The 24,384-nt window shown below is 41.5% G+C and overlaps 2 protein-coding genes across 3 annotated transcripts in view; one reads left to right on the plus strand and one right to left on the minus strand.

Moving 5' to 3' along the window:
- The window catches only part of VCF1 (VCP nuclear cofactor family member 1), a 23,703-nt gene extending 13,753 nt beyond the window's left edge, over positions 1–9,950 (plus strand). Inside the window, 2 exon segments of the mRNA XM_069076518.1 lie at positions 6,056–6,118; positions 7,535–9,950. Of these exon segments, the coding sequence (XP_068932619.1) occupies positions 6,056–6,118; positions 7,535–7,780 (309 nt within the window). The 3' untranslated portion in view covers positions 7,781–9,950.
- Positions 8,823–23,445, minus strand: COG1 (component of oligomeric golgi complex 1). 2 transcript variants are annotated; one of them, XM_069076510.1, is made up of 14 exons: positions 23,037–23,444; positions 19,151–19,386; positions 18,796–18,977; positions 18,472–18,642; positions 17,582–17,738; positions 17,148–17,358; positions 15,728–16,507; positions 13,934–14,080; positions 12,937–13,098; positions 11,376–11,503; positions 10,812–10,920; positions 10,215–10,324; positions 10,061–10,139; positions 8,823–9,020 (listed from the first exon to the last, which is right to left on the minus strand). In XM_069076510.1, exons 1-14 carry the CDS (start codon positions 23,379–23,381, stop codon positions 8,883–8,885), a joined length of 2,955 nt encoding a protein of 984 aa, XP_068932611.1. In that variant the 5' UTR covers positions 23,382–23,444; the 3' UTR covers positions 8,823–8,882. The 2 variants fall into 2 exon arrangements, with proteins under 2 accessions (XP_068932611.1, XP_068932612.1); XM_069076511.1 differs by lacking the exon at positions 10,061–10,139 and having other exon boundaries at positions 23,037–23,445.
- Positions 23,446–24,384: the final 939 nt, after the last annotated feature.

Genomic DNA, 24,384 nt, shown 5'->3' on the forward strand with positions numbered 1-24,384 from the left:
TTCCCTCCCGTTGAAGGCTCCACAAATAAAAATCACCTTTATTTTTTTAAGAAAAAAAAAAGTAAAATATTCCACTTTAAAAATGAGTAATGTGGGACCAAAAAAACTTTGGTAAATACGTCCAAAACTTTACTAAATACAAATATTATAAAATGACAAACAACTTTGAAAGGCTTAAAGAACTTTGATCAATGCACTGACCAACTGACCAACAACAATTCCAGAAAACTGATGAAGTATGCTGCCAACTTCCTGACAGGTGATGACCTCAAGGGACAGAATGGGACACGTTTCATTTGGATATGGCCAATATGGGAATTCATTTTGCTTGACTAGGCATATTTGTTACAAGTGTTTTGTTTTTCCAATGAAAAGGGTATATGTGAGAAGGAGAGAAAATACAATTTTAAAAAGAGATAACATAAAAAGAGAGAGCATGCTCAGACACTCTTTTCATCAAGAGTATGGAGTAAAGGAGGACAAAGTAGGGGGATGATGTCTGGAGGTTGTGAGATGTGAAGAAAAGGGAATGGAGCTCATGGTGAATGACCCTGATTTTCTCAGTAAAGTATGAGCTGAGAACATGGGGTAGGATTAGTATGGGAGACTTGAGAGAAAGAAGACTTGGGACACGGGCTGTCAAGGAGAGGTCAAAAAGGAGGGGTCAAAGCTTTGCCCTGTTAAGATTAGATAATGAACCTAGTCAACATGGTTGCCCAACTTTCTCCTGTTCCATCCAGCAGCCCATGAGTGAAAGAGGCATTTGGTAAGAGTAGCCCATAGTTGGGGTTTGGTATAGATTGAGCTGCAAAATGTTAAAGGAGCAAAGAATTTGACAAGAGGTGGAGAGAGAAATGGAGTAATAGGATATTGTGAAGAAGATAAAGGGATTTCAGCTTTTTGATCATGAAAGTGAAACACTTGTGAGTCAATAGCATCATCAAAGGTGTGACCACTTTTGTTGGTAGCTGAGGTAAAGTAGGCCATGGGAGTTGAGTAGTTTGAGGAACTAGAAAGGGTATTTGAGAGAACATCAACATATGTTTTGGTAAGTTCATATGCTTCTCTGTATTCTTCATAGTCACTTATTAATAGTGTAGTAATGTTCCTTTATATTCACATACTACATTTTGTTAAGACATTCCCTAATCGGTAGCATTTTATTTTGTTTCTAGCTAAACTATAATCTTTTTTTTTTTGGAGGGGGGGAAGGCAGGGTAGTTGGGTTTAAGTGACTTGCCCAAGGTCACATGGCTAGTAACTGTTAAGTGTCTGAGGCCAGATTTGAACTCAGGTCCTCCTGATTCCAGGGCAAGTGCTCAATTCACTGCACCACCTAGCCACCCCCTGAACTGTAACACAATGTCTATAATAATTCAAGCTTCACCACTAAAAATTTGGGAATGCCAGGAAGGGCTTTCTCAAATTCTCTATTTAGTAGTAAACAATTTGTGGGGTCCAAGCTTGCTTTAAACCCTTTCACCTAATTCAGTTTCTGTAGTTATCTTAGTACTTACTGAATTCATATTATTATATCAGAGATACAGCATGTGTACTAGGATTGGGAAACTTTTCCCTCTGAATGAAGATCACATAAAATTCACTTAATAATTTAGAGAAAAATAACATGTTCCACTTTTTAAATTAATAATAAGGAACCAAAAAAATTCTTAGTGCATAGAACAACATTTAAAAAAAATATTCAATTATTTGTTATGGGCAAATAGAGACTAAGGAATAAAGGAGAACTAGAAGTGAAGTAAAATTATTAAAGCTTGTGCTCCAAAAGCTACTGATGAAGGATTCACTATTTGATAAAACTGTTAAGAAAACCAAAAACATGATTTCTGGGTTCTTTTTTTGATCATGACTTTCAGGAAGTCCAATCATTTCTGAATTCTCACCTGGATCTATTTTCCAGGTGAGTGGTTTTTCCCATGAGATATTTCACATTGCCTTCTATTCTTTCATTTGTTTGGATCTGTTTAACAGCATCTTGATTTCTCATAAAGTCACTAGCTTCCATTTGCTCCAATCTAATTCTGAAGGAATGATTCTCCTCAGTGAGCTTTCGAGATTCTTTTTCCATCTGGCAAATTCAGCTTTTTAATACATTTCTTCTCCTCATTGCCTTTTTGAGCCTCTTTTGCCATTTGAGTTAGTCTGTTTTTTAAGATGTTATTTTCCTCAGTCAGGCTGTTGACTCTCTTTTCGTAATTTTCTTGCATCGTTCTTATTTCTCTTCCCAATTTTTCCTCCACTTCTCTTATCTGCTTCTTAAGGTCTTCTATAGCCTGTACCTAGCTCGTATTTTCCTTTGAAACTTTTGGTACAGGGGTTCTGACTTCACTGTCTTCCTCCTGTTCCATGCTTTTGATCCTTTTTTGTCCCCAAAATAGGAGTCTAATGTTGGAATCTTCTATTTGCTTTGCTTCCTTTGCCTGGTCATGTTGTCACTCAATTACTTGACTTTTGGGCTTTTTTGCCACAGTAGGACTCTGCTACCAGACAGGGGAGCTTCCATCCGAAATGCTGGGGCTTTCTCAGCTGCCGGAGGTATTAGTTGGGTGCCCTCTCTGAAGCCTCCATGCGCTCTAGCAAGCTGGTTGCTTGGTCCTCCTACAGTCTGCAGGCCAGGAGCTGAAGCTGCCACGTGGCAGCAGCTGGGCTACTCGCCCCGGGGGCAAAAGCCCACGCACTCCCAACTACTGGGTCCCAAAGTCCATACTGTACTGACCTCTCACTTTGTCTTTAGCATCTATGTGTTGATAATTCTGGATCACCACAGCTGCTGGTGATCTGGAGTCCCTCCAGTGGGCGGCTGGTCAGGCTTGCCCTGGGGCTAAAACCTCCAAGTGGAGCTAGGCTCAGCTCCCAAGTGCTGTGCTGGTGTTTGCTGCTGGCCTGCTGGGCTGTTCTCAGCAGGAAGTTAACTTCTCTGTGTCATTTTGTGGGTTCTATAGCTCCAAAGTTTGTTCAGAGTCCCCCTTTTACATAAATTGGGGAAGGTGGAAGCCGAAGCTGCAAGGAGGTCTTGCTTCTATTCTGCCATCTTGACTCCACCCAAGAGGATAATTACTCTTTCATACCTGTTTCTCATATGTATTTACAAGGGATTATTTTTCACAGTTCAGCCTCTCAGATTCTGTTTTACCATAAAGGTGACATGAAAATAACTCGTCAGGTGTTGATGGACATTAAAATTTAATCACGGTTTCAGGGAGGTGAAGACAGCTTTGGAGCAGCCAATCTTTGTATAAATATTTGTTCTTGGCAGAAACTCACAAGATGAGTCATGGAATTTGTATGGTGATTGGAATATTATTTTATGAACATCTACCGTGTTTCCCCAATAATAAGACCTATCCCGAAAATAAGCCCTATTGAGATTGCTACTGTAGTGAAGGTGATCCCCTGTGCTACATGCTACATTACGGTACCCTCTGTATGCACCGTCCACCCCCCCCCCCCCCCGTGAAACGCACGCCGCGCTCCGAGCTGCATCCAATCAGAGCTGCAGCAGTGAGCGCGTCATCCTGTTCTTTATTGAATTCATTATTGAATAAAGGTACATTTTTTTGTTCACATTTACCTGTTTATTAAAATTGCTGTCAATGTTCATTAAAATAAGCCCTCCCCTGAAAATAAGCCCTCTGGTGTTTTTCTGTCCAAAAAAAAAATAATAATAAGACAGTGCCTTATTATCGGGGAAACACGGTACCTAAAATCACTTTGCTCTTGAAGTGAGAGGATTTGTGTGCCTCTTTTCCTTCTTTTCTCTAAATATAAGTAGTTTTTTTCCTGAATGTCCATCTTAGGGCCTTTCAATTCCCTCATGCCCTTGGAACCACCCACAGGTTATAAGAAAGCTCCAACCAGTGAATTTTTACAAAATATCTTGCCTGTAATTGTTAAGATGTAATCTCACTTACTCCCAAGCCTTTAATTAACTGCCTCCCTGCAAATCACTCTTAAACCTCATATCTCTAGCCCTGCCCTCTCTGACCTTCAGATCTACATTCCCAATGCAAGGTCATTTGTCAGCACCTCACATTCAGGGTGTGAAGTGGAAAGAAAGAGTACTAGATAGGAGATCAGAAGACCTTGGGCAAGTCACTCAACCATGAGTCTGTTTCTTCTGTATAAAATGAAGAGATTCTTAGAATCCCTGGCCTCCTTCAAAGGTCACTTTTAGCAACTATGAAACCTTTCCCAACCATTAGTGTCTTCCCCATTAACTCATATTTACTTTCATATATTTTGGATCTGTTTATATATGTACATATTCTTTTCCCTGGTAGAATATAAGCTCCTTGGGGGAAGGAAATATGCCATTAATAAATGTTTGTTGATTAATTAGTTGAGACTAGGGGGCCTCTTAAGTCCCTTTTGTCTCTAAATGTATGATCTTAGATCATGGACAAAGCTTACGTTTTCCCTTACACTTTTCATTCATTCATTAATGTCACTTAGTAATTCCTCTCTCATACTTAACCATTTTGTTCTATGACAGACACTACTACTCATTCTGCCTCATTCTCCTGTTTGAACCTTTGGGGGTGAGGAGTGGGATAATTTTTTTAGTCTTCATTCCATCTTATATCTGATCATTTAATAATTTATATTTCATCATTTATATAAATGCCTTACCTCATTTGATTGTCCCAACATTGAAGTATAGGTACTGTTATCTCTTTTATAGATAAAGAAACTGAAGCTGAGACAGGTTAAGTGACTTGCCCAGGGTCACACAGCTAGGAAGTGGCAGGATTTGAACTCAAATCTTCCTGACTGTAGGACTATACTCACTGCACCATCTAGCTGTCATGACATTTACCATGTTGTGACCATTTTACCTTCATAACATCTTTCTCACATAATATGTCCTTTCTTCTTTGTTCCTTTAGCCATCACAACTATTACCACCTGCCTGGACTAGTATAACTTCTCTGCTTTTATCCATCCTTACTAACTGCTGGAAAATCTTTCTCATGCCTTGGTCATGTCATTCTATTAGTCATTAACTCTAAATTGCCTACAAAGTAAAATCTTGTGCCTTTGAGGTGTTTAACTTTACCTTTCAAGCCTTCTCTCATTCATTACCCTGTACTCTGCACCAGCCAAATTGGATACTCTCTGCCCTCCTGTTTGTTCCACCTCTATACACTTGTTCAGGATATTCTCTTTGTACAGAATGTATAGCTTCCCTTACCTTTACTGCCCATTTATTATTTCTACTTAACTTGTTTTATAAATTACATGATGGTGATATAGCATGGTGCTTTGCACATTGTGGATCCTTAATAAATATTTGTTAATTTGTACCAATTTTGGGTTAAAGGCAATTCTGAAGTAGTAAAAACTCAGAACTATATAGCACATTCCTTTTAAATCCTGAATTGGTTCCATGAAAATGTAAGATAGATGAAATAACATTATGCTTAGTTCCACAGGAATAGTGCTACAAAGGGGTGATTGAATTTGGCTATAATGTATAATATGATTCAATGGTGTACCACTGTTTCTTGGGGACAACGGGGGGTGGGGTATGTTTATAGAGAGTATTTTTTAAAAGAATGACAAAAGGTTTCATAGGATTATAGAGATCTTAGAAATAATTCTTTTCATAGATAAAAAATGTTAATTAGATGTGTTCATTTGTATATAGTGTACCTCCAGAATGCTTGTAGGAATTGAGAAGTTTGAAAGGTTAAATATTCTCCCCAATCTTATTTATGCTATTGTAATAAATTTAATTTTTTGGTAGTTTAAGAACCATTGTTATAAATTCAGAAATAGTTTATCTAAATGAATGAGATCTTTTGTCATGGGGTATTTTCAGTGGTGCTGAGTCTATGAATTGAATTTGGGTTGAAGTTTATTGAGGGGTATTTTGTTTTTGCTTATTCAAATCTTTCTTTTACAGTTTGAAATAGATATTGCCATTTCACCAAGAATTACCAAATTTGTCATTACAATTGTAGACTTTGATATATTATAATTTAAGATGAAAGCTTGATTAGAAACTGATTATAGTTCTCACCTTAATTTTCAGACAGCACCCGTAACGAAAAACAGTAAAGAAAACAGACTAAGAGGAAACAAAGTGTTCTGTGCGGTGGGTTTCTTATCCAGTGTAGCAAACTTACTTTGTGACTACTATTCATTAACGCTGGGGCCTGTTCAGATGGAGTCTTTAGCAGATACAGTCTAGAATACATATTCCTGTAGTGAAAATACTGTTTTATTTTGACTTGCTAATTTTTAAATTATGTGTAAAGTCCACATATGTATAAACTTCATTTTTACAGCTAACATTACTGTCACTTCTTATGGTGGATAAATTCTTCAGCCTGTCTTCAGATGACTTAATTACTTTCTTGTGCTTAAAAAAGAACTTTATCTTCATCTTTCTGAATTTGCTTGGCTTCTTGTAGTAAAAATTGGTGTTAACACATGTTGAATAGACACAGATGATTGTTGGAACATGAGTTTTGTTCTCTTATTAGGATATCACTTTTCCTAATAGTCATCCATGCTGTTATAAATGGTCATGCATGCATGTTGAACTTCACATATTTAAAACTTATTTTTATTATGTTAATTATACATACATAGATGACATTTCAAATTTAAATGGTAGATAGCCATTGCTTAGCAACTCTTATGAAAGAGCAGCAAAACAAGGGTTTCTTTAAATATTCTCATTTCTGCCTCTCTCTCAAGGAATTCAAAGGAATACAGATTGAAAGGAGATCATAAATTTAAATTTTCATTGTGTATAGGATCATTACTAAAACTCTAAATTTCTTAGGTTTTCTTCCCTTGCTGTGTTCATAGTATTGATATACTTTAAGGTTTCTGATATTGGTTTGTTAATTTTGAAGCTTAGGAATGGAATAAATGTTCCTAAACCTAGTTACTTGGGGTTATTTAAAAAGTATAATAACCTAATTTTGAAATGAGTTCTATTGGAAGACCTCTTTTTAGAGACCTAGTATTCAGAATAAAATCTGATAACGATGTCAGATATCGTTCCATATGACAGCAGGAGACACTGAGTCAGCTGAGTTCAGTTAAGAAAGGAGAAAGCAAGTGGCAAAATTAATGGCAAACAGGAATGCCAATTTTTTTAGACTTGAAATTAAAGACTGAGCAAAATACACTTCTTGCATTATCATATAGCATAGTGTATGTAGTTCATGATCAGGTAAGAACTACAAAATTGTGCCGAAAGTTGCTTTTTTACTCTTCACTTTTTTTTTTTTTTTTTGCTTCTTTCCCTTTCCTCCTTCCTTCCTTTTTTTGATGATGGTTAGAATTTTACTGATACTATAGCCTCTTCCCAATGATTGACATGTTCCCTGGAAGTCCAGAATTTACTTTCTACACAATAGTTGTTGGGTGGTAAAAGTAGTATGTCAGAAGTATTAAGGAGAATAATATGGGTTCTTCTAAATGTTCTGAGTATGAGGATGAACAGAGTTTACGTTATTGCCATTAACCACCTTCTCTCTTTTCTCTTGTTTTCTAGTCTTCAAGCAGTGACAGTGGTGGTAGCAGCAGCAGCAGTAGTACCAGCAGCAGCATCAATAGCCCAGACAGGGGAAGTTTTCAAGAAAGCAGCTTAAACCAGATAATTACTGGATCCAGCCCTAATACCCCTCAGTCCTTACAGGAGCAGTCTGCACTATGCCAAGGCCCTTACTTCCACATCAACCAGATTCTGAAGGAGGCACACTTTTATAGCCTACAGCACCGAGGACGGCCTCCTACATGATGAACTAGCAGTTCCTTGCCTTCTGTGAAGGGACAGCACTGTGCAGATTTGATATTTCAACTTAAAAAGTTTGTTAAAAAATTGCACAAAATATGCCTGTTGGCTTTTCAGTCTATATTTGAAATAACAGGTTAGCAGGCATTTGTTTACTTGTGGTTTTGCTGCACTATTGCAATTTCAGAGGGGCTTTGAAGCCATTTTTATGGGATTCTTTTCAGGGTGGGTGCCATCCCAGTGAAGGTGGCGATAGGAGGAAACCTGCATCTGATTGTTAAGAGTCCATACTGGCTCCATTTCAGATTTGGAAACCAATCGGAAATTTACTGTTTTGTGCAAGGAGTCCTTTTAAAACATGGGGTTCTCAAATTTTAAAGATTTTTTTTTTTAATTCAGTAAACTAGTAAAGACTAGTTTGCATGAAAAACATTAGTTTTCTTTCCCAAAGTGTAAAAGAGCTTGCTTCTGTCTGGGACTGAAGCTGGCAACTGTACTACCTCTCAGTATGCAGATGTCCTATTGAAATTAATTTCCCCTGTTACAGGGGGAGAAAAATTAGATCAGGCTTATTGATTAGACTTTATAAGATGAAAACACCCTCCCTACAATCTGTTGTCTTCTCTTCCCTATGTAAAGTGTTACCATTCCAGGGAGAAAGTCTTTTAGATACTTCCTTGAACCCTGATTATTTCTATGATATCATTAGTTCTCCAAAAGCTAGATTTCAAGTCTTAGCAAACACTGTACAGCTTTGAAAGAAAAGATGTTGTACTGTATTGGAACTTTTGTCTCAGACACAAATGCACGTTAGCTTAAATTTGATTTTGTGATAATTCCACCTGTTGTGTCTAGCAAGGCACAGTGAAAAATGGTATAGACTAAGTAACCTGAGCTGGTGTTTAAGGTAACAGGTACTGTAGAACTGTTAGCTTAGGTTCAATGTAATATTTCGAAGTACCTTTTTTGAAGTCGTTAGGGGACCACATGTCCTCATTGAAACCACAAAAATTGGTGGAACTTAGAAACAAATTAGCAGAGGCACTAATAAATACATGGTAATATTTATTTAGAGAAGGAGAGGCATGTCCAGATAAGTTGCTTCATTTTATTTAGTCATATTAGAGAGCCAACTAAGTTTGAAAAGAGATGGTGTAGATGTGTCTTCCTCCTCTGTGACAAGCTGTCTGAAGAAGGAACCAGGACGCATCATGTCATCTGTTCTGGGGAGTGTTGGAAATGCAACCTGCCATTAGATTGAAAGGAAAGTGCCTTAGATTCTACCAGGATTCTCTTACCTGCTTACCCACTCCAGTCTTCTGTTTTGAAAGTCACCCAAGCACATAAAAGCAGATCTTAAAACTACTGGGATTGCTAGTGAGAGGACATTCCCCTCTAATAGGTAAGGCTAGAAAAAGACTGGATTTAAAAGAACTACTCTTGACTGGTATTACCTTTTACTTGTGTGACAAAACTACTAAGTCAAATTTTTAAGGAAAATAAGCTTAAATATACTTCCCACTGCTGGCAACTTGAAGAGGAAGTTTTTAATGTTCTGAGAAAATTATGGCACCAGAGAAATGGGCATAATTTTGTCTAAACTGAAGTCTAATTGTTGGTGGGGAGAGGATTGTATTTTCTCTTACCATCCTTTAAAAAACATGTAAAATCTAAAAGTTTTTAGGAGGAAGGCTCTAAGGGATTAGTCTGCAGAGAATGGAAAAAGAATACAAATTTTAACACCTGCTTTTCAGTTACAGAACAGGGCATACAAATAGTATAGATACTAAGGGGAGAGAACAGGTTTGTTTTGAAATAGCCCAGTAAGATTGCTGCAGGCTTGAAAGAACAGCTTGAAAAAGCAATAAATTTCCTGTTCTCTTCCTAATATGTTGTGGAGGATAAAAACATGACTAGGACAAAACAGTTTTTTCTGTTTTCCAAATGAGTACAACCATTTTCTGGGGCTGGTTATGTAACTAGCCCCCTCCCTAGTATGCTAAATAAAACTCCATCCTATCTTTTGCAGAATTTTCTATAGTATTAGCAGCCTAAAAGACTCTCTTTTTAAGACTGCTTAATGTCTAAACACGATCATCTTTTTAAACATCTATCAACTCAATCTAGTGAGATCTTGTACTTGTATCACGCCACCATTAAATGCAGCATTAGTGCATGTTGTCATTTAGTTCTTTCTTTTTAAGAGTATTTAATCCCCCAAAGGTTCGATGGAAAGTGAGGAGGGAGAGCCACTGGATATAGGTTTCAGATGCTGTGCTCACTAACCTGGTCTTTGGGTTCTGTGCTTCGGCTAGTGGACTTAGCCTTTCTCATGCTAGTTGTGCTAAGTGGAAGAAGTCCAAACCTGAAAGGTGGAATGGAGAGGTTTCAGAAGAGTCACCAGAAAACCCCAGGGTTGAAGTCCCATGCGAAAGATTACCTGATGTGATGTGATCCCAGTGGTAGTATATTATGGGGTTCTTGGGAGTTGAAGGTGCTGCTCCGAGTGGAAAACTGACTGTCAGTACCAGTTAGCAATCCAAATAGAACCTGGGAAATTTAAAAAAAAACAAGGCAAATTAAGATGGGGGTCGTCCTGCCTTCTTAAAGTATGGAAGTGTTCTTTTCAGTTAAATTATTGCCTCTAATCAACTTCTTTTCTGCTTTGAGTTGAGAAAACAAAATCTAAAAAGGATTTCTTTTCTTACCACTGATCACAGAAAACTATTTGTATTTTGTTAAGTATTTTCTTTGCTGCAGTTTTTAAAGGTCAATCTTTATATGCAACCATTTGGGAAGGATTTTGTAATGATCATCTGAGTTGAGATTTAACTTGACCTGTCTCAAGCTTAGTATCTGCTAAGTACATGGAATTCACCTTTAACTAGAAAGAGGATTTGCTTGGCTTTTCCTCTACTCTTCATCTGAGAGGCAGCTCGTAGTGTACTGCTAAATGCTTTGACATGTTTGTTTTGCAAGCTGAGCTCCCCAACACTAGGTTTAGCTCAGACAGAAGCATGTTTCCATCTTGACTTACTGAGGTTCGTTGCACCAGTCGATTGAGGTTGCTGTTTAGGTGTGGTGTAAAGACATCTAGGTCAAAAGGATCTATGAGACCTTCTAAGAAGTCTGTTACTTTTTCGATTCTGGAAAAGAAAACACTGGAATGAGAACTGCTTTTCAGTATCCTGAAAAGAAAGTTATTATAAAAACCTACACATGTCCTAGGAAAACCCAGTACTGAGATTTGTTCTATTTTGTTTTTGCTTTTTAAATGGAAACTCACCATTTATCCCCTAGGTGGATGCCTCCACAACTGGAATTAACCTCAGGAGGTCAGACCACATTCCATGTTAATTTTGGGGGAAGAGGGCCAAACTGCACTCTAAGGTTTGCAGACTTGTGATAATATTCAGATAACCTATATTCTCTGTACACCTACCACATCCTATAACCTAGAATATAGCCATATTCCATATGACCACTATTTCATTAGTAATGTGGGCACTTAGTTTTCAAAGCAAAACTTATTAACCTCCAACAAGGCCCTTAACTCTACCCCCAAAATGGCCTGTTTAGGGGAAGGGGTAAGGCACAATACCTGGAGTCTTGTTTACTTCGACCACTCTTCACTTCTTTGCTTTTGACTGTCAGCACAATATTGAGATAACGCAGATCATAAAGTAGCTGCAGCGCCCTGTTCTGGGTTACTGGGAATGTACCTTCTTTCTGCAAATTGTTTTCCCCAAACACAAAGGAATTATGTGGGCACACTGAACATTAATTCATTAACCTAGTGGTCTCCAAAGTGGGAAGGGTGGACCCCAGGGGGACTAGGTCTGACCACTAGGGGGTCAGCAAAGACAGTTGTAGGGCTGATGTGTTTCTAGCACCATATCTTTCTACTGTGCCTCACTTATTCTCTCTACTGAGCTAGGTGCCATCTCATCAATGAGACCTGAGTCCCCCACAGCGGCAGCTACACGGATGCTAATGGGAAAATGGCAAAACTTCATTCCCCCTGTATTTCATCCCAGTGACCCCATCCATTCCTGCCGCTTAGAAGGGACAGTGAACTATACAAAATAAGCAGAAATGGATGAGTTGTGAAAGATCAAAGATCGCATTGCTTTTTCTTCCATATTTCCCTCCCTCAACATATCCAGTCATTTTGATACTTTGCTGTTTCTTCTGTCACATCTTTTTCATCCTAACCTATTCAAAAGGCCACCCACCCTAATTCATCCTCTCACCACATCACCTGGACTACTACAATAGCCTTCTAATTGTCCCAGCCTCAAATCTCTCCCCTCTCCAAGTCATCCTCCATGTAAATGCCAAAAGCCTCAGGTCTGAGCATGTCAGTCCTGACTTCTAGTAGCTCACTTGCCTCTAGGATCAAATATTTCATCTGTGTCACCCTTCTAAGATTTCTATTTTTGTGTAACTTTTATAATGTACATAATTTAGTGCAGTAGTATATGTATATACTTTTTATTTTTGATTTACTATAAGTAAATTACACATACCAGGAGTGTGTGCTCAACAATTTTTTTTTTACGAACAGGCATGTGCTATTAAAAAAGTTTAGAGATACTAATTAGAGTGCTAATCAATGCAGAATTAGGTGGCAAATTAAATTTTGATATTTCAAGAAAAAAGACTTCTAAACTGAAATTCCAAGTTTTTAGATAAAAGGTTAGACCTTGGTCTAAAAGTTAAAGCCTCCAATTTGTAACAGGCTTACAATACTGTACTGGCAGCTCAAATGAGTCCTATATGAAAATTTAAGGACTAAGGAAAAGAAAGGTATTAAGAAACTACCTACCAATGGGAATTACATAGTCACTTAGTTGGAAAGATACAGCCAAGAGCTGAATTTGATCAGCATCAAACTTGGGTATGCACAGGCTTAAAAAGGAAGAATACATGGGAGAGTGGCTTCACATTTTTTAGAATGCAAACCAGCTAGAAACTCATGGTTGGGAAAAGGTTTTGACTGGGTGAGAGAGAAAGGATATTCTATAGTAATTGGTACCTGACCCAAATGTTCCTAAAGGTATTGCCAAACATGTCAAAGCTTTAACTTAAATGTCTGAACTCCCCATCAGTTACTGAAACACAAGACATGCTTTAGGCAGAGATGAGCCCCTATGACATACCTTTGTTGTCTTCTCTTCAGAAAGCTTTTCATAGCCTGCTAATACTTGAATCAGGCACCCTTTTAGCATCTCCTGCAGGGTTGCCTTTGGCAAGGCATGGCCTCCAACCTGATTTATTTCCTGACACAGGCTGAAGAGGAAGGATTGTACATACCAGGATGGCTACAAGAATCAAATATTGTCATTTAGGAAGGAGTTGGCAAGCCATCAAAATGGGTCATGGGCAAGCAGAATGACATATATATAGCAGAAAGCAGCTATATAAGGTTTCTTGTACCTCTCAAGGGGTCTTGACTTCTCAAATCATCCATCTCTACCCTACATACCAGGGCTCTGCTTCACACACAGGACACAGACTTCAGGAAGAGAACCAGAATAGTGATATGAACATTTTCACTCAGGTACTTTTGCAAAAACCTTGTGAGGGAGCTGTCATTCTCATGGCCCATAGGTAACAAAATTCATAGACAAGGTATTCTTGTTTGTAAAGCTTGTTCCATGCTTTACAGGAGTGTGGGAAAAGTAACAACTGGGGAATACAAGTACTAGAAAAATTAAAAGAACTAGAACTAGAGCCTTAATTGATGTAACGTCCTGTTATTCCCTATATCACACTATTTTGGCTCCTACTAAAAGGTAAGGCATCAGAAAATTGGATACCTGTCTCTCAATTCCCTGTAAGTTAACTGTGTGCCCTGGCACACTCTATGCCTTACCAGTAAATTAAAACAAATCACTTGGGTTGTCATGGATAACTTTGTAATATGATTATTTACGTTTTAGGACTTCAAAGTGTTTTCACAAACTTATTCCTACAACTTTATAAGGTATTAGTGCAAGAAATTCTTTAGAAAAATAAAAACTAAATATGGCTCAGAAAGACGGTCATATGCCCAGGACTGCACCAGGACCTGAACCCAGATTTGTCCAGTTTTTTCCCTATCTCAGGAAGCAATTCTTTCTAACTAAAGCTCACATAAAAAAGTGACTATCTCACCTGTACTGGCAGTCGAATCTTGGATGTTACACTGCTCCCAGCTTCTGTCTCCTCCTGGATTTCTAGCTCATCCCAGCTGGTGGCCATAGCTAGGATAGAGCCAGCATTATCGAGAAGTAATGACTGGGTGAAATCATGAATCAGGACCTGGCAATCAAAGAAAGAGACTTAACGGAACACAGAAACATCCAGGGTGGGTACAAACAAGTGAATATACCACAGAAAGAGCATCTTGTTGAGAGATTTTTGAGTAAATGATAACCATTTTCCTTTGTTCCCTTTGTTCCTAACTTCAAAAGTGGCACATGGGATGTTCTTGTTACTTAGAGGACAGCTTTTCAAAGTTGGCACTTCAATAGAGACAAGTCAAAAACGATGTAATATTTTGGAAAAGAACAAGTTCTTTCGGAGGAGAATGGATGATGAAATCCCCAAAAAGGATCCCACATAACACTAAAAAGAAAAAATATATTGGGGAAAACGGGAGAGAGATCTTGAACTATAGAGGTCTAGTAAGAAGAAAAAACTAGTTTTTTCTAGTCCCCTCAAAGCCCCCACTCTTTCAACAAGGAAGGACTCCTTGTACTAAGAAAAATAAAGCCATTCAACAGGAGCTCCTTCAATTTCTCTTCCAAACCTGAACAACTTTATTTTGTCTTCGTCTTGTCTCAAAGAACAAGGCAGCTTCTTTAAGGCTAATTTTTCCATCCGTGCTTTTGATCCCATCCCTTCCCATTTCCAGGACCCTCCATCAATCACCCCAATGTCTTTCATCCAGTTAATCTGCAATACTCTTCTGCAGTGGCACATTCCCCTTTTCTACAGTCTCTCCTATCCTTCAAAATAGGCCCCCACCCACACCCCCTACCTTTCCACTGCTTTCACTGCAAGTAGTCTATACTGGATGCCTCAACACCAGCTCATGCCTGTTATACTTCTAACATGAACTCCTCCATGCCTCTTAGCTTCTGCCACACTGTGCTACCTGATTCTACCACCTTCTCAGATACTATTTCTGCCATAACTCACCCTCCAGCTCCCTAAATGTAGGCATTTCCCAAGGTTGGTTCTGTCCTTTTTCCTCTTCTACATTTTCCCTTAGTTGCCTCCATTGCCACAATTTAAACTTACCACCCTCTATACAGAATACCCCAAATCTATTATCCACAGCCCTGCTTTTTAGGCAACTAGGTTCACACCCCTACCCCCACTGGGAAGATTAATCTCTCCAACGAAAATAGATAGAGGGAGACTAGAGGCAGGGACACCAATTAGACTATTGCAACAGTCTTCTAAAGAGAAGGAGTTTGCAAGAAAGACTCAAAAGGATTTGGTATCCAATAAAGGGAGTGACAAAGAAAAGAACAGGTCAAGTTTTGGCAACTGAAATGTTAGTGCCACAACTGAACAGGCTTAGAGATCTGGGGAGGTGATAACCTGAATGTCTCACTGGCAGCTCAAATTCAACACCTAATTCTCCAGCCAAACTGCACTAAGTTAATCCCTTAACACCTATGCAGTTTTCTACTTTGTTCATACTGTGCCTCATGGCGGTTAATACCCACCTTCACCTGCTGAAGCCCTAAGGCCTAGTTCAAGTGCCACCTCTTCCATGCAGTCTTCCCAGATAATCCCAGCTAGAAGTGAACTGTTTGTGCTTCTAGTGAACTTAATCACATTCTCCTTTGTATTGCAATTATTTGTGTATGTCTTATTTCCTTTAACATAAGGGAAAAGTAGGTTCCTAGCTTCCCTCCGTCCTCCTCTTTTCCCCTCCCTCCCCTCTCCTCTTACATTTGTGATGGCCATGCTCCAGAGCCGGTATCCCAGTAGACTCTGCTCCAGGAGCTGGTCTTTCACTTCTTGCCACTTTGCTAGAACAGGATTCACTTCCTGAGCTTTTCCTTTCATCTGTTTCTTTGTAGACCGAGGCTCCCTTGTGGGTTTCTCTGCACAGCCTGATTTGCCCAAAATACATCGCTTAAGATGGGGACACAGTTCTCTAAGGGATTGGCAGAGCCTAGCCATGAACAGGACTGAGGAGAGTTTGGAACGACTGAGGGTATGGGCCAGCCCTTGTAGCACTGCCTCAGCCCCCTGCAGCTCAGTACGCACACACGCCACGATCTGTTCAATGCAGGCTGCACAGTGGTTTCGGAGCATTTCCTCCACGGTGCCAGCATCTGAGTACCTATCAAAAGCAGAATTCTTGGCCTGTATGCCCAAGGCCTCCTTGGGTGCATCTGAAGGAAGGTATGACGAGAGGTCATCCAGTTTGACCTTCAGTTTGGAGTCTAGGGCAAGACAAAAGCTTTGTACGTAGGGGCTGATGGCCTGGGCTTTCATGGAGAGGCCGCTGCTGGCACACTGGTTCCGGTTTGCTACATTGACCCATGCAGCATCTGAGGGCAAGTCAGAAGGACTCTCTGACCAAAGAAAGAGAGACATGTTGTGTTCAAACTGAACTTGCTTATTGGGGGAGGTGCTGGAACTGGTGTCAAGCTCCTGCAGAGCTGAAGCCAAAAGCCGTTTAGAGCTGCTGGAGATAGAGTCAAAGCCTTCTCTTGTCAGCGTCTAGGAAAGAACGGGAAAGAATCCCAGTCAGATTCCTGGGAGGAAATCTCAGAGACATCCACCAGCTTCCAGTCAAACAAGCCTACGTGTGTTCCCCAAGGTCTTCCTTCCCCACCTCCCTCCCTTAGAAACCTTGATTTCGTCGGGGCTTTCTTGAAAAGCCTTTACTGACTCCTCTAGTTATTAGCATTCTCTTACACCTCAAACACTTAACGTTGTTATTGATCTATGACACAAAAGAATATAAGCTCTTTGAGGGCAGGAACCATTTTCCATTCTGTTTTTGTATCTGCCAGGGCCTACCACAGTGCCTTCCTTACATGTAGCAAGCATTTAATTCAACTCCATGAGCATCTTCTATGTTGATGTCATTTTTCCAAGTTTAAAAAAAAAATCTTAGTTGTGGGCTTTTTAAAGCCTAGTCTCATTTTTCAACACTGGCATCTGGAACTATGATAATTTTTAAGACTTATTTACCCACAGAATAAGATGAGCAACCCTGATGAGTCATGCAAAGAAGAGACAGGAAAGGAACAGGAAAATGCCCTGGGCCAAGCAGAGATGGTGAGAGGCAAATACCTCACAGAGGCTGACCAGGCACCATGTGAGAGAGCAGTACCTATACCTGCCCTTCCTTCACCTGTAATCGGTCCAGAAACAGCTGCTGCAATAGATCTTCCCAGAAGGAGATGCGCTTATCCAGGAGGCGCCGGCACACCACCTCCCAATTGTGGCTCATGGAGTCGCTGGTGAGCAGCTCCCACACAGCATCTCGAATCCCTGCAAGGCCTTTCAGGCTCTTCACATAAACTAGCAAACTGGTGATCCCAGTTTTGATGTCTTCATGACACCTGCAACACAACCATTTTCTTGAGTCACCTATCAATAGCCTCTTTCCCATTCCTCATAGCTGTGCTGCTTTTTCCCCCTTAGGCTAAGGACAATGACATGTTTCTGAGTGGGTCACAGGCCTGAGGAGCACCATGCAGTGGCACTCAGGAGACCCAACATTACACACCCTACCTCAGAGAACCATGAAAAGCAGCCTATGGAAACCTCTCCCTCAAGGCTTACATGTTGATCCATTTCTGTAGAGTGTCTTTCAGGTACTCCTCATTGATGGGATGTGCAAGAGTCCTTAGAGTTGGCTGGAACTCCACAATGGAGGCTGGCAGGTATTTGAACCAGCTACACAACTTCATCTCTTGTAAGACACTGATGATTCCTTTCCCTAAAGAGATGAAGCCTCTTGGTCACTAACAGTTTAAACAGAATAAACAGAAGTATTAAGTCTTCCCATTCCTCTGCACAGGTATGAAAGGAATTACTGAGAGTGAATAAAATCTTCATCTCTGAAGCCAACACATGAAGTGGGGAAAAATAAAGGTACCAGAATGAGTTACAGGTCTCCCCAACAAACAAACAAAAAACACACATACACACACACACACTCTCTCTCTCTCTCTCCCCTCCCTCATACACTCCAGCTAACCCTTCTACAACTCCCTACTGCTTTGAGAAAATGGTTCCCAGTAAAGGAACAGGAAAAGAGGAAAAATTAGGAAGAAAATATTGGGGTGGGGAATGCTTTGGAGTGGTACATAATGAATTCAAATATGAAAAATCAGAATTAAAAATCTGATTTTTAAAAACATAGAAATTTTGGAAGTGTTCCCACTCCTTTGTGCTTCAGATATTCTCTGGAGATAGTCAGCAGACAACTCCTTCCTCTGGATTTAAATCATGTCTAATGGTAGGGACACAGACCAAATGACATCATAAGGTCCCTTTTGCCTTTATGATTTTTTAATGTCCTTGAGAAAAGAAGGAGGAGCCATTGTACTTAAATATTGAGAAACAGATATGATAAGGAGGCTGTGCCTGAGTGTGAAAGAGAAGTAAATCAGACTTGAAATGGGATATCATATGCCATTCTCTTAAGGAAGCTGGACTGGGGGGTTCACCTGCAAGCTGCTGGCTTGTGACAGAGTCCAGGGTAGAGAAGAGTAGGCCACATGGCAGGGACAGATCAGGCAGCACAACTTCAGGCAAGGTATAGAAGAGGGCATGGGCCTGGTACAGAGTTGTGACTAGCAGCTCCACTAATGAACAAATCTGAGCTTTGATACCAGCACCTACAAGAAGAAACCATCTTTGTTTATTGAAATTGACAGGAATTTCATTTTACATGTACATCTGTGGAAGTCTATGGTCACAAATAATCTGAAAGAAAGATTCTTTCTGAGCTTATAAGGATAAATTCTCGGAGGAAAATAAGGTAGGCCTACCATGGTGTGGCTGATTGAGAAGCTGTTGAATGGCTGCCTTTCTGGCTAACAGGAAATCTGTGAGGGCCTGGCGGGGAGAACTGTCTTCTAGGAGCATGACCGATGACAAGGCCTCTGCAACAGCCTGGTCAGATACAGTCTGACATCTGAGTATCATCTTGGTTTCATGCAGAATGGTTGACCTAGAAAGAAATAAAATGAAAGGGTAAGGGAGATGACAAAGGTAAGTAGGATTTCAAACCAATACAAGGGAATGGCAGAACCCTGAGAAACAACTGGAAAGAGTCTTAAACAAGAGAAAAGGAATAACCCACAATTTGTGAGGCTCCAAAAATCTTTTGCATCAATGACTCACCGGAAGTGGCTGGCTGCTGCCACCTGACACACAAGTATCGGAAAACGGGCGAGAACGGGGGTATAGTGGCCAGAGGTGGAGTCCAGCCGGAGCAGGCTGTGAAGCTGGCAGCACAGCAGGTAGAGCTGGGTGGCACGCAGGTACTGAGAGGCTTCCATGGAGCACCAGATCTTCTCAGGAATCTCCAAGAGGAGCCTGATTTGAGCAGCCAGGCTGTAGAACTTCTCCTGGGACGGCTGCGGGAAAAACCAAGGACATGGGAGAGCCCAAACTTTGGTCACCTGCCACTCAGCGTGAAGCCTGGGGACTGACTTTGGGCAACAAACCGGAATCATGCAGGCTATGTCCTTATCCACTCCGACGGACATGGAGGCTCTGTGGAAGATCAGCGGCCAAATGACACTGCATTCAGCTATGCAGCACTGCCCCTCACACAGACAGATGGACATGTGCACACACACACACACACACACACACACACACACACACACACACATGAAAGTGTTAAGAGTCAAGTTCCTCTCCCATCTATCTTTATGTCAAATCTCCATCATTCTCCTTGACTCAGAATTTCAATTCAACAAATACTGATCAAGCACCTATGTGCACCCATGATCAAGTGCTGTGCTAGGTGCTGGAGCTGTGAAGACAAAACCAAGTCAGCCTTTGTCCTCAAGAAGCTCACAGTCTACTGTATACTTCCAAGCAAATGCAAGGTAGAACCAGAAAGTGTAAATGCGAGGCGAGGCCTCTCAGGCAGAAGGCACTTGATCTGTGCTTTGAAGGAATCTTAGGGATTCTGACATGAAGGTGGGAAGAACAATCCAGACACGGGGGACAGCAAAGGGGGGAGATGGAATCCCATGCACAGCCAGCAGGCCAGTTTGACTAATGAAGAGGGAGTCAATGAAATAAAAATGGAAAGGCAGGGAGCAGTCAGATTGTGGAAGGTTTTAGATGTCAGGCTGAGAATTTTATATTTTCTCCTAGAGGCAATCAAGACTCATGAAAATTCTCAAGTAAGAAATTAGGAATATAAATTTGGCTGCTGTGTCAACATTCCTCCTCCTCCTCCTCCTCTGGTTTTCTTGGGAAATACCTTGGCTTTTTTTCCTACCTCTGAATATTCTTGTCTTCCTCAATAGTTTTTTTTCCTCCTCCAATCCCTTACATGTGGATGACCCCAAAGGGTCAGGCCTCTTGGGTCCACTACAAATTTGTCTTCTAATCTCAACTGGGTACTCACTCCCAGCAAAACAATCCTTTTATTTCTCCCCAACAGATGACCTATCTCACTCTCCACAACAGCTGCTCCAAACCTCTCCTCAAACTTCCCATAACACCCCTCTCTATTCCACTCTGTTGAGGTTCTCTCCTTTATACTGTATCGAGAGAAATCAAGGTCATTTTCAAGGAGCTCACCCTTCTCATCTTGGTATCATCCCCCACTATTTCTTCTCTTGTTCTAGTCCAGACCTGCACAACTAGGCAGTAGGCAGGGGCCAAAATATATGCTAAACTTCAGGCCATAGATAGGTTAGACTAGAGACAGACTGAAGATGGTTGGTAGCTGTAGATCACATGACAAACAAGAGAGTGCACAGTGGCAACCCTATATTTTTTGCTAGCTGCCCAAAATCCTTTCGTGGGTTGAAAGCACTGGAAGGCCCTATGTTGTGCAGGCCTGCTCTGGTCTCTGAGGAAGAGGCCAACCCTTCTACATATGCCCTTCCCATCTTTCCCAGCAGACTGCCCCCACTATCATTCTGTATCTCTCACACCCTTAAAAAAGCCTCACTAAATCCCACCATCCCTGCAAACTATCATCATATATTTTTCCTCACTTTCTCAAATTACTTGAAAGAACTTCAAAAGTTTTTGCTGGTTACCTTTACTTCCTCTTTTCCCACTTATTCTCAGTCCTTTGCAATCTGGCTTCTGACCTCAATATTCAACCTAAGCTGCTCTCTCCAAAGTTACCAATTATCCCTTAATTGCCAAACCTAATGACATTTTCCCCATCCTTCTCATGCTCCTTGTTCCCTTTTCAGCATTTGGCTACCTTCTCCTTCCTCTAATGCTCTTTCTTCCCTGGGTTCTTGTGACATCATTTTCTCCAGGTTATTCTCTTATCTGCCTGACTGCTCCATCTTAAGTCTCCTTTACTGGTTCATCATCCACATCATGCCTATGAACTGTGTCTAAAACTTCTCTTTTCTTTCTATATTCTCTCACCTGGCAACTCATCAGCTTTCATAGGTTCAATGAACATATAAAGATAATTATATCCAAGCCCATTTTCCTAATCTAACATCAACAATAGCCTACTAGATGTTTCAAACTGAAAGAGACATCACAAACTCAAGAGGTGAATTCCATTAGTGGTCCCTTCAAATTCACCCCTCTTCTGAATGAACTTCCAGATTACTCTACAGGGCATCACCATCTCTCCAGGCACCCAGGTGCTCAACCCAGAGGTCTGCCTAGACCAGAGGTGGGGGACCTGTGGCACTGAAGTAGCATGTGGCCTTCTAGGTCCTTGGGTGCTGCCCTTTGACTGAGTTCAAGTTTTACAGAACAAATCCTTTTATTATGGGGATTTGTTCTGTGAAGTTTGGATTCAGTCAAAGGGTCCCACTTGAGGACCTAGAGGGCCTACACTCTTTACATTCTCTTAGCCCACAGTCAACTATTTGCCAAAAACTTGTCATTTCTACCTCTATCTTCTTCCTACTTCCCTCATTTTATCTACTGCCTAAGCTACTGCAATGGTCTCCTCACTGTCCTCCCTACTTACAGAGTTTCAGCCCTCATATTAATTCTCCACACTGCTGATAAATTGATATTCCTAAAACACAGATCTGCCCATGTCATTCCCCCTACTCAAAAATCTCCATGTGACTTCCCTTTGCTTCTAGGATTCCTCTGCTTGGCATTTAAAGTGCTCCACAACGACCCCCACCTCCTTCCTCCAGCCTTAATTCATGACTTCTTTTCACACAACTCTCCATCCAGTCAAATTATCCCACATACCCTCTGCCTTTTTGCAAACACTTGCTCCTCACCTCAGGGTCCCAGAATCCCAAGCTTCCTCCAGGGCACCTCCTACCAGGTCTTTCCTGATTTTAGGGCTTATCAGCCCTCTCTCCTCCTTGCTTTCTTTGTCATTATATATTGGCTTTTCGGTTAGGCTAGTATAGTGTGGAGAGAGCACTGGACCTAGAGTCTGGAAGACCTGAGTTCAAATGCAGCCTCAGACATTAATATTAGCAGGGTGCCCCTGATTAAATCACTTTAACATCTGCCAGTCTCCTCACTACCTCCCAGGGTGTGGTGAGGGCAATATTTGTAAAGAGCCCTTTAAAAACTCTAGCTAATAGGAATCCCTCCGCAAGAGGTAACTTCCCGAAGGCAGGGCAATCCTTCCAGATTTTTCCTCTTCATTCCCTTAACCTAACCCAAAGCCTTAAACATCCCTTTTTTTTGGCCCAGACCTGGAATTTCAATCATGTTCGGAATCCGACTCAAAGGAAACTCCTTTCTTCCACCATTGCGGACTGGCGACTGTCCTGCGCTTAATAATCTGGGGCCTTTGCTTGAAGGCCAGGACTGAGGCTGGCCCTCCCTGCTCTATCCCTCCGGCTGCCTCTTCCTAAGCCTGGCACAGAGCAGGTGTTGGTGGAACAGAATGGAATCCCCGGATGAAAAGTGGTCCCCATGCGGGTGTCCAGTGTGGTGGTCCCTCCCGCACAATGAGGGCTCACGGAGGGGGTGCAGGGGGGGGATGGGGATAGGGGCTAGGCGGCGGGCATGCCCAGTGCGGGTCAATTGCAGGGAGCCCTGGGCTGAGACACTAGGCGGCGGGGCTCGCGGAAAGGGGCGAGACCTGGGGGGCGCGCGCGGGGCGCGACGTCGCAGTGGCTGCAGCTGTAGCCGTAGCGCTGCTCTCCAGGCGGAGACGTGCGCAGCACTGGTCTGTTGCCTTCACGGCCTCCAGCAGTCCCTCGGCGCAGCTGCGCATCTGTCCGATGGTGTCGGCCGCCTCGATCAGGTCGCGGTAGCGCTCACCCACCATCTGCCGCAGCTCCTCCTTCTTGTGCTCGATCTCCGCTCGTACCTGTCGCTCCAGCCCGCGGATCTCCTCCGTTCCATGTGCTTCGAACAGCGCTGCGGCATCCCTCAGCTCCAGCCTCTTGAGGGGCTGCGGCCCGGCCATCGCTGCGGCTGTCATGGCGTTACTTCTGCTGCAGGACTGGGGCGGGACGGGACGGGACGGGACGGTGGTGGGACGTAACTTCCGCCAAGCTGTTGGACCGCCTTCTCCACCTTTGTTTGGGCTGACAGCTTCCGTTCTCCATGGAAGCCATGGTTTTTAGGTGGTGTTACCGTGTTAGGGGCACCCTTGCCTCCTGAAAATTGTATTTTATTATAGAGGAGTAATTAAAAAGGCAGATAATAAGGTATATTTATTAACTAACTCATCTCACCTAATACTCTGAAACTGAAAGAATCATTCACAAGGCCTCCAGCCTAGTTCAGACCCTGTCAACCAACATTTCTTAAATACCTGTGCTGTGCTAAATGGGCAGCTAGGTGGCGCAGTGAATAGAATGCTGGGCCTGAGGTCAAGAACTCATCTTCCTGAGCTCAAATTCGGCCTCTGACACTATCTGTGTGACACTGGGCAAATCACTTAAACCTGTTTGCCTTAGTTTCCCCATCTGGGAAATGAACTGGAGAAGGAAACGGCAAACCATTATTTTGCCAGAAAACTTCAAATGGGATCAGGAAGAGTTGGGCAAAATACTGTGCTAAGCTGAGAATACAAAGGAAAGCAAAAACAGTTCCTATTCCAAAGGAGCTCACGGTCCAACAGTACAGACAACGTGCAAACAAGACATGCACTTTGGCATATACACATGTATAATGTGTAAACTGTACATATATACACACATTGCTTATGAAACATGCAAATAAGGCAAACAACATGCAAAGCACACACACATATATAACATGCAAACAAGACATACATATATACATGTATAATGTACCAAGACATATGGGGGTTTTTTTGGCAAGCAAACCTTTTGCATTCAAACAACATGACCAACCCATCAGAGTTGTACTCTCTGAAGCAGAGTTTGAATGCTTGGCAGTTTAGTTCAAGTAAGGATCTCAGTGGCTGGTACCTTATGCTGCCAGGTGATCTTCAAGATCTTCCTAAGACAATTCAA

The sequence above is a fragment of the Petaurus breviceps genome, unplaced genomic scaffold (assembly GCF_028583685.1).
Source record: "Petaurus breviceps papuanus isolate PSGF00001 unplaced genomic scaffold, PetGlider_PUasm1.0 90925, whole genome shotgun sequence".
NCBI lineage: Eukaryota > Metazoa > Chordata > Mammalia > Diprotodontia > Petauridae > Petaurus > Petaurus breviceps.